The sequence below is a fragment of the Salmo salar genome, chromosome 02, assembly GCF_965601325.2.
Source record: "Salmo salar chromosome 02, fSalSal1, whole genome shotgun sequence".
NCBI lineage: Eukaryota > Metazoa > Chordata > Actinopteri > Salmoniformes > Salmonidae > Salmo > Salmo salar.
In genome coordinates, this window is record NC_138292.1 from 38155382 (window position 1) to 38165838 (window position 10457).

At 40.5% G+C, this 10457-nt stretch overlaps 1 protein-coding gene across 2 annotated transcripts; it reads right to left on the reverse strand.

The window, feature by feature from the left end:
- Positions 1-173: 173 nt before the first annotated feature.
- ica1 (islet cell autoantigen 1) lies at positions 174-9892 on the reverse strand. Of its 2 annotated transcripts, XM_082962670.1 has the most exons (15): positions 9708-9853; positions 8400-8592; positions 7978-8007; positions 7690-7864; positions 7397-7469; positions 7128-7251; positions 5066-5264; positions 4492-4617; positions 4282-4380; positions 3696-3799; positions 3547-3587; positions 3180-3242; positions 2725-3000; positions 1655-1747; positions 174-1419 (listed from the first exon to the last, which is right to left on the reverse strand). In XM_082962670.1, the coding sequence occupies exons 3-15, from the start codon at positions 7992-7994 to the stop codon at positions 1298-1300; spliced, it is 1512 nt and encodes a 503-aa protein (XP_082818796.1). In that variant the 5' UTR covers positions 7995-8007; positions 8400-8592; positions 9708-9853; the 3' UTR covers positions 174-1297. The 2 variants fall into 2 exon arrangements, with proteins under 2 accessions (XP_082818796.1, XP_014020468.1); XM_014164993.3 differs by lacking the exon at positions 8400-8592 and having other exon boundaries at positions 9708-9892.
- Positions 9893-10457: the final 565 nt, after the last annotated feature.

The following is a 10457-nucleotide window of genomic DNA, read 5'->3' on the forward strand; positions in this document are numbered from 1 at the left end:
GATTCATAGTGAGATAGTCGAGATGCTGTCAGTTGAGAGAATGCACACATCCCACTATCTATTCAAAGCTAATAAACCAAAGAGGAAGAATAGTCTTGTGGTAGTTGTAACCTGACAATAGAGGAACAATAGCATAGCTTTGCAGCATTCAAATAAATATACAATACATAAGATAACAGGAATAAACAAGGCTTTAATTGAAACAATGGCAATAGTTTAATTCTAATAAGTTAGTCTCATTTAGCAAATTTTTACTGACAAAATCAAAATGCACACTTTTCGGCACTCCACAATTAAAATATAATTCTAATAATTTTGTTTACACGCTTAAAACCAGTCACCAATTACAACATATGTATTTTATGCAGGTTAGAATGTGTGTTATGCACATTTCTCCCTCTTCCATAGGTTGCTCTCCAAGCAATAGAATACAGATTAGCTGCACTTTCAAGTACACAGTTAATAAATGTACACCTAGGCTGGGATGCAATCGGAGGCGTGCTATAGAACAGCCCACTAGAACAGACTTTAAGGTCATTTACGCTGGAGCTGACATGTACAGTGGTTACCGTGAATAGGATTTCCACAAAAGTATGAGAAAATGCCTTTTAAAAAAGGTGCATTGTCGGCTGTCTAGTGCGCTGCTCTATAACACACCGTGAATTTATTTCAGGCCCTAAAGACAGGGTATCTCAAACAAATCAAACGTTAGATATGTTATTGTCAACAGTAACATATGAGTACAATCACACAACTAAATAAAGGAATACACAAAACATGCAATAAATGTATGATCTATCAGACAAAACTGATACATATTTTACCCTTTCATACTGTATACTGATTTTCCTATTGTTGAGATGGGTGTAAAGGCCTCATCATTGTCACCACCAGAAAGCTTACAGGTATACCCAAATGACAAGGCAATAATTCTGAAAAAGCTAATCATGAATCCTTCGTACATCCTTTGGTTGTTGAAAGCAGCTACCCTCTCTTAACTTATAAACATTGATAAATCATGTTAAAACATAAAGACACAAATAACATTTTGTTTTCTTTTGGAATTCATGATTTCAAGCTCAATTGATTGATACCATTGACTTGTACAGTAAATGCATCTTTAACAGCTGGTCCAGGGTAAAATTGTTGTTTTAACTCAATGGTAAGGAGTAGGACAGGGGTTGAGAAAGAGATGACCCTAGAACAGATGTTAACAGCAAAATAACCACAACCTTGTTGTGCATTATGCTAACTTATAGTGTAGGAGCTTGCCCTGGATGTGAATCAGGTCGCAGGTCTATGCGTTGTGAAGCTCATGCTCCTGCCCACTCCTACCTACTGCGTCTGGGTTCGACAGAGGGTCCAAGTCTGCGAACAGGTTGAACCAGGCTGAGAGGTCTTTGGCGGTCTCTGGCGTCTCTGTACAATCAGAACCAGAGGTAAACCATCTCACACAGTAAACTTGGATGTTGAATAGTAATGTCTTGTTTAATACAGGGCTTCATCTGACTCAGACATTGTGCTATTTATACCCAACAAGTACTCCGAAAGCATTCAAACAGGTTCGTGTTAGAAACACACCTTTTTTTTAATTTTTATGCGCTAAACCCTTTCAATTCTATACATAGGTTTTACTTGTTTGGCCCAATCCTACCTCTCACTGCTGCTGGCCTAGAGGGGTTCTGATTGGCCCCAGATGATTGCTCTGTTGCCTGGGAGATGGGCTGTGGAATGCTCATGGCCCAATCTGGAAGGGAGATGCAGATTTACATCCATCTTCAGGGGATACACATCGTTGCTTGATCCAGGAGACAATTACTTTCACACAGAACTTTTGACTTTGTGCAATAGACAAGAATATTGCAATTATTGAACACTGCATGTCTTCACCAAATCTATGCATGTTCTCCAAAATACAATTGTCAGTCCATAACCATTTCAAAAGGTCAAATAAGGGGGTACTTATTTATATTTGTCCTGTTTCACGCATGTACAAATATGTATGTACCCTGTACAAGTGTGGTGTGAAATGGAAATGTATTTAATAATACATTTAGATCCACATGAGGTTAAAAGATTATATTTCAGTATGACTGTTCATTTCACACGCCCCCATGTGAATATAGACAAACACAAAATCAGATGAGGGACTACTGTAGTAGTCGCTGCCCAGACCCAGAGAGTAATGAAATGGAAAGAGATGAGCAATTAGCTATAGTTAAGCGAGTCAAATAGCCAGTGTCAGTAGCCAGTGCCTATTACTAACACAGCTGTAGTAAAAAATGAATTTAAAAACAAAATCATTTTAGGGCCACTTTCTCTGTGTGGAAATAGTTACGCATGGTGAAAAAAAAAAGGTTTATTTGTTGAAGTACTTATTCAGAGAGAAGAAGAAAAAAAACTGTCAAGGCCAACTGCACAGCCCTAATTATGTCATTTCTGGGCTCATTCATAAAATCTAACCAACCACAGGGTTGAATTTAATTACGCTAATAATACAAATTGATTCAATTGTTTCATGCTTCATACTCTGGTCAGGGATTTCTCCTCAATTTAATCAAGAATGATCACTTACATGCTTTCTCTCCACAAAACCCTGTGTTTTGGAACAAACCACACGGTGATGCTTCACATGGTTTGTTTTTCAATGAAGAGAAATGCAATCTGACCAATGAAGAAATATGCACAACAGCGTAGTATGATCTACAGTGTTTGACCTCTGACCTGAGAGAGAAGATTGGAGGTTGTTCCTGTTCTGGTCCAGGAGGTGAGATGGGAGGAAGATGGAGTCTTCCTCCTGCTGGGGTTCCACTAGGCCCCCTCTACTAGTGGCTCCGCTCCCCTGGTCCCCCTTACCAAACACCTCCTGCCACTCCTGTGAGAACTCGCCCTCATCCAGAGACGTGCTGCCCAGAATCTCATTCAACAAGGCCATGCTGTCCCTCTCTCCACCCTCCTCCTGCTCCTGATGAGAGAAGGCTGAGAGAAGATCCTCAGGCCCTGGGATAACCAATCAAATACTGTGTTATTTAGAGGTGGGCAGTGGGGCCTAATAATGGGTAGTTGATATGTTTTGAGGTAAAATAAGAAATAATTTCACATGATCTGTTCATATATTTTTCTCTGATATTCATTTAGGACACAGACACATACGTTGAGGTGGTGCTTCTGTACATTACCTGTCATTTGTCTATTAAGGTCGATGTCTTCAAAGAATTGTCCAGAAGGTGTCTTGGTTTGAGCTGCATAGGATGATAATGAAAAGTGCATGGTAACCTAATTTAAGGCCTAGATTCAATCAAATTAAGCGTTAACCCGGACTCCATGCAGCCAATGGCAATGTCCGTGATAGGTATGATGCCGGTAGCCACTTGTGGATTTGACAGCTCTAACACAGTTCCACCTCAGACACTGTCAACACAACAGCTATGCGAGTGTTGGGAATCTGATTTAATCTAGCCTTAAATCCATCAATATAGAACAAGTGTGCGTTACAATGGCTTGTTAAATTAGCTGAAATATTCATAATACACTATTGTCCTTTACCTTCTTCATTGGACTCTTCATTGGGATCTATTGAGATAAGTCTAAGGACAACAAAAAACATGTTACATGTAGTGTACAGTATAAGATCCTGTGTAGCCTAATGTAAGACTTTAAATTCATTCTGTCATGTTGTACAGATTTCCACTTACTGGCCATCTGCAGTCTCCTCAAGATCGGTCTTTGTTTTGACTTTCTTCTCCCTCTTTTTCTTCGATTCCTGAGATGACAGTTTATCCATGGGGTCTTGGAGGCTCTGGAAGTAGAAGAATTACATACTGGCAACGTCACAAGACATGACGCTGACAACGACACCTTGTGCTGTCATCTAAGTGAGGCCTTGTGGTGAAACATACAGTTCTTTCTTAATGTAAAGTACAACACTGTACAGACACCTTTTGAGTATATCATAGATATAAAAAAACAGACTATTCACCGATTCCAAAATCCTGACAAAGATGATACAGCTTACAGAGGGATAGGGCTCCCCGAGTGGCACAGCGGTCTAAGGCACTGCACCTCAGTGCTAGAGGCGTCACTACAGACCCTGGTTCGATTCCAGTCTGTATCCCAACCGGCCGTGATTGGGAGTCCCATATGGCGGCGCACAATTGGCCCAGCGTCGTCCGGGTTAGGGTTTGGCCAGGGTAGGCAGTCATTGTAAATAAGAATTTGTTCTTAACTGAATTGCCTAATTAAATAAAATAAAAAAATATATATGATAGAGGCCTCCCTCACCTTGATTGTAGAGAACTCATAATGCTGGCAGCCCTTAAAGCTCTCATGAATGGCAGCCATAGTGTGAGACGTCTTCTCCCAGAAGTGCAACAGGGTGGTCTGAAACACACAAATACATATTAGCGCCAGGCTGTAGCCAGCAATTACTATTATGCAATAATTATTATTTTACTTTCTGTGCATACACCACTCCTTGATATTCTGGTGTACCTGGTATGTGGTTAAAACATGAGAAAGCAGATTGCAGCGGCTGGCTCCTAATAAATCGACTTTTTGGCAGACATCATTCTTCAGTTTGTCAAAGCTTGTTTTAGTGGTTCGCACCTGCACTTGAACCTGAGATGGAGAGAAGAGATATTAAATATTGCCCAACTGAAGACGGGATCATAACATAGGCACGTAACATTGCACGGAATAACGATCATCACGCATGAGAATACACAGATGTTGCAAGTGCAACTGAAGTCTTTCTCACTCAAGATAACCCCTGAGTGCAACCAACACAAAACTGAAGAAAACATGCCTTTCCCCTAGTTCCCATGAATCAGCTCCACACTAAAGTACACAATCACACACAACAATTTTACAGTAAATTGCACCATCTAGTGGTAAATATAACAATTCCATTTTCTGTTTGATTCTATGAAACTCAGATGTAATTCTTTTTGTACAGAAACAGGTACAAATGCCTAATCAATCTGGCCCACAGACTTCATTCATACTGTTTAAACAGTCCTTCTTCCTGATATGATCGAGACCAATATCTAAAAGAGAGTATCCAAACCTTGCGGAATTTCTCCATCTGTTTGTGTGTGTCTGGATCGAGCTCCTGGGATACGTCCTTCATCCAGAGCAGTGCTCCACGGTATTCCGTCCTGGACTGTTCCATGCGGTTCACCGTCAGCCAGGTGTCAGAGATGGCCCGGTATCGGAAAGTCTCCACCTCCTGGTAGAGGCGAGACAAAGGACTACGAAGAGACAGCCTGAGGGGGACAAAAGACTGTCATCAACAGAGAACAAATCCACTCATCCAAATGAAGTGCAGCTGACACAATGTGGATGAGTGAAGAGCAGCAGCTGGACAAAAAGATACATTTAGAAAGAAGATGATTGTCTGTTCACCTTGTTTCTGCTCCTGAATCTTTTTGACTGGGTAATTGGTCACTAAAGCTTAAAGATGGAGCAGCAAACAGTAAGTAAAAATTAACCTATGAACCATTACCGAAACAACATGGATTACCATAGCACTCTCTCAATTATGAGTCATCAGTTTCTATTCAAACACTCCGAGTACGGTGTTGATACAGTAGAGGCCTATGTCTGTCATAATACAAAGCTGTCACTGTATGCCGTTTTCTTTCTTGCCTCTCTTCACAGCAGACTCCTAGCCTGTCCCTTAGGAGCCAATTGATGCAATTTTCTATCTCATATCTCTCTACACTGGTAGTCTATCTTCTCTGTAAGAGGGAGACTACCATCATAGGCAGCGTGTGAGTTTCAAGTTTGAGGAAGCTAATTTTCACCATAAAACTGTACCTTTTATAAATATAGCATTCCATGCATCATCACATTTGCAGACTTATGCAAGATAGCCTACTATTCATAATGCGATGAGTAGATTGGACAGTCATGATTTAGGCTAATAATATAACTCACTGTTTGCAAAAAAGACTGTTCAATGCATGGCTGAGTGCGTAGTGACGTAGAGCTATATCAGATATGTTTCTTCTCCCTTCTTTACACAGGAAACATGTGGCCTTTTATAAACACATTTCATGAAATTCTACTACACTTTATATGACTGGAGACAAGCAGAATCTTTTTTATAAATACGAAAAAAATGACAAGGTAACCTACTCTGCTGAGAATGACAAACAGACCAATAAAAATGGTCTCCCCTTCTCCTAGGCCTAATATACGAGAAGGAGAGACACAAATACTTACAATATGACGTCCATCTAACCCAGAAGAGGAAATTATTGTCCAAAAACAAAAAACTTTCAAGTGGCACCGATCAGTGAACATGTGAACTCACCGGGGATATATAGCCGATGATCTCGGCTGGTGCTGATAAGTTTGTTTGCTGAATTAAGTTGAGAATTTAAAAGACAGTCTTTTCATCGTCTTCCCTTTACAGCAATAGCCATTTGCTTTCAAAACTATGTTTTCCCGCGATTGTATTTTGAAATATTGCAATATGCCTGGCTCTACTTTTCACTTAGTCGCAACTCAACAATCATCTATTTCGTATTTGCAGCGCACGCTGCAGAAATTCCGACTGAAGGCAATGCGATTTAAAACAATCTACAGCTAATCTTTTTTTACATTTTATTTTTTACATTTAGTAGATGCTCTTATCCAAAGCAATTTACAGGTGCAATTAGGGTAAAGTGCCTTGCTCAAGGGTACTGAACACATTTTTCACCTAGTCGGCTCAAGGATTCAAACCAGCAACCTTTCAGTTACTGGCTCAACACTCTTAACAGCTAGGCTACCTGCCACCCATTTTAAAGAAGCTAATGGTCCTCTGTGGCCAAATCATGCTTTCTGGTGTAGTAGCCTATGTTGAATGATTTGTATAGACAGGAGTAGGCTAATTAGGCTATATAATTTTGGCAATTTAATTCCCCTAGCCTTATGGACACACCGCCTATAACTACCATCCTACATGTCCGTCTCGCTACACTAGTAGTCTATCTCGTCTCCTCTGGTAGAGGGAGAGAGACTACTATCCTGCATGTCTGTCTCTCTACCTTGTAATGTGAGTCCCCTATCCTGTCTGTCTCTCTATCTACACTGCAATATCCAGTCTGTCTGTCCTCTGGTAGTGTGGTCCAGGTACAAACCTCTGCTGGGAGGAGAAGCAGAGGGCCTTCCCGGTAGCCTGCATGATCTTCCCAGCTCTGGTCCGGTCCTGGGAACCCTGCGATCGTAGGAACCGCCCCAACTCATTCTCCTCCTGGGATAGAACTGAAGAGGAGGGATAGAGCCACATGGTAGAACTCAGAGGGTTGAACAAGGCTTCAGAATCCGGGTCCAGAAGAACCTTGGGTATCCTGATGTAACTGGGTCCGAAATGGAAGTGGGTGCCAGATGCAAGGGTGAAAAGACTCACAGCAGATTCTTCTCTGGTACTGCTCGATCACCTTCAATAGCTCCATGCACGTCCTCTGGACAGAGTGAAACACCTACAATGCCATGGAAAAATGACGTATGCCAGTCAACAAATATATGCATTTTACGCAAATCTTTAACAGCCTGTGTTATGTGAGATAAATAAAGGTTGATACTTGATATTGTCAACTCAGGCCTTTGGTAATTGGAGCAACAGTTGTCTGTGTATCTATGACAATGTATTCATGACACAGTAACAAAACAGATTTGAAGCATTTCATCTGTGAAGCTAACCTCCAGTTTGCCATCCAGGTCTGCGTCTGACGCCACGACATGTTCGTCCTCTTTCTTTCCAGTGACCTTGATGATCTTCTGTTTGGTTTTCCAGTACTTTTGCTGGAACTTGTTCACAACAGATGAGTCTTGGCTTTCAATAAAGCGGTCAAAATACTCCCGAGAGTAGCCACCACTGCAATGACATTCGAAACAGTCAAAGTCTTGTTACTTTATCAACCATATGGCAAAAAACAAGTACATTTGTGATGTTAATTCAAAGAATATGGGGAGTGTTTTTGTACTCACTAATTTCCCCTCTCCATTTTGTCAGGTTACCTGTAACATAGGTTACATGTTATGTCATGGCTTTGCAGGCCAACTTCAACTCCCTTCACCAGCTAGGTCTAGACCAATTGTGTTGGCAATGGACTAAAACTGTATGAATTTCTACCTGCCCATTGGTTGAGGTCAAATATTAACCAGAAGTAGCTACTGTGAAAACAAAGTTGACATCCACACCATTATGAAAAGTGCAACTGCTGCCCCGCCTGTTATCCTAGACAGTCATGGGCAAATTATTGGGAGAATGGTCAATTTATTAGCCCAATCCTTATGTTATTTTCATGCATGAATACATTTTTTAGACTAGTTGAGTATCTGGGACATCAGCATTTTTGGGTTCGATTACAGGCTCAAAATGTCCAGAAACTGCCTAGAAGGCCAGCCACCTGGAGTCGCCTCTTCACTGTTGACATTGAGACTAGTGTTTTGCGGGTACAATTGAATGAAGCTGCAAGTTGAGGACTTGTGAGGCGTCTGTTTCTCCAGTTAGACACTCTAATGTACTTGTCCTCTTGCTCAGTTGTGCACTGGGGCCTCCCACTCCTCTTTCTATTCTGGTTAGAGCCAGTTTGCTCTGTTCTGTGTAGGGAGTAGAACACAACGTTGTATGAGATCTTCAGTTTCTTGGCAATTTCTCACATGGAATAGCCTTCATTTCTCAGAACGAGAATAGACTAATAAACAAAGTTATTTTTTTCTGGCCATTTTGAGCCTGTAATTGAACCCACAAATGTTGATGCTAAAGATACTCAACTAGTCTAAAGAAGGGCAGTTTTATTGCTTATTTAAAATCAGAACAACAGTTTTCAGCTGTGCTAACATAATTGCAAAAGGGTTTTCTAATGATCGATTAGCCTTTTAAAATGATAAACTTGGATTAGCTAACACAACGTGCCATTGGAACACAGGAGTGATGGTTGCTGATAATGGGCCTCTGTACGCCTATGTAGATATTCCATTATAAAAAAATGTTTAAATTAAAATCCGTTTCCAGCTACAATAGTCATTTACAACATTAACAATGTCTACACTGTATTTCTGATCAATTTGATGTTATTTTAATGGAGCAAAAAAAATTGCTTTTCTTTAAAAACAAGGACCCCCAAACATTTGAACGGTAGTGTCCCTTTAAAAAAAAAGTTTAAAAAAAAGTATATAAAATGTATCATGTTTGGGGACTCATTATCTTGCTCGATACAGTTGAAAACAAAAAAATAATTATTAATTCAGAAGTAGGTAGGATATATATATATTATATTTTGTAGATATTCAATAACCTTTTACAAAATGAAACAAGGCTCAACCTATCATGCTAGTCTAGTCTGTTGGCTAACAGTCCACACCCGAAAGGGCCTGCCTGGCAATACTCTGTCACGATTCAGCAGCCTCTGATAATAAGATGCCTGGTTTTAGGCCTCTCGCTGAGAAGGCAAGCACGCACCTTGTTCAAGACATTATCATCGGATAGCCAAGGATAATGCCATAACATAAGACTTTTATAATAAGATGATTCCTGCATGTGAGTGAATGAATGTAATATCCGGCTTTATTCGGCCGCCGTACCGGAATAAACACAGAACGCTTCACATCATCAGCGTATGTGAACCAGACTGCCCTCTCCATGTTCTTGTAGCCGCCAATAAACGCCTATTGACCAAAGCAATTCATTTACATTGAAAATCAAGATCACATACCTTGCTGTGTTGATAGCCTACCATTCAGCTATAGCCAACGTCCATACATTTATTCTACTATTATTGACTGTAGGCTATACAGCGTAACCAGCTGCTCATTCTGTTGAATACAATCCTTGCGCAGAATGGTCGATGACGTCATGTAACAACGCACCAAACTCGCTCTCATAAAAAAGGGTGCAGTCGCGTTTGTTGATCAAATATTTGCGATTAGCAAATAAAGCTGCAGAATATCCTCCCTGCGTTACATACGTGTTTGTCGGGAAAAAAAAAACATGTTACAAATAATTCTTTGGGAAATTGTTTTAATAAATGTTTTATTGTAGGCCTGTGCGAGCTGTAGTGGCCTTAAGGACTCGGTTGATAGTAAATATGAAAAATTACATTAAATGGGGACAGTAGGTAAAAATAGCGCATCTTGATGCCCACTACAGAGGACATTTACTAACAAGCTTCTATTTAATGTGGAAAAAGAATAATATTACACTGCTCTGAAAACTCACCTAACTATTCCTGAGATATGTACCTGTTAAGCTCTGTTTATACCTGGTTCTAACTTGCATCCTTTGTCTTGTCGACATTCTGACTGTGCCCTCATTTTCAGACAGGTGTAGACGATTACAAGATGCATTGTGATCTGATTGTGATCGGACCTTGCGGACCTCGGTTGTAGTCAGGCACGCATTGGTCGCCTGCTCAGACGTTGCATGGGCATCAACCAATGGTTGTGTGATACGTCATCGACTGACA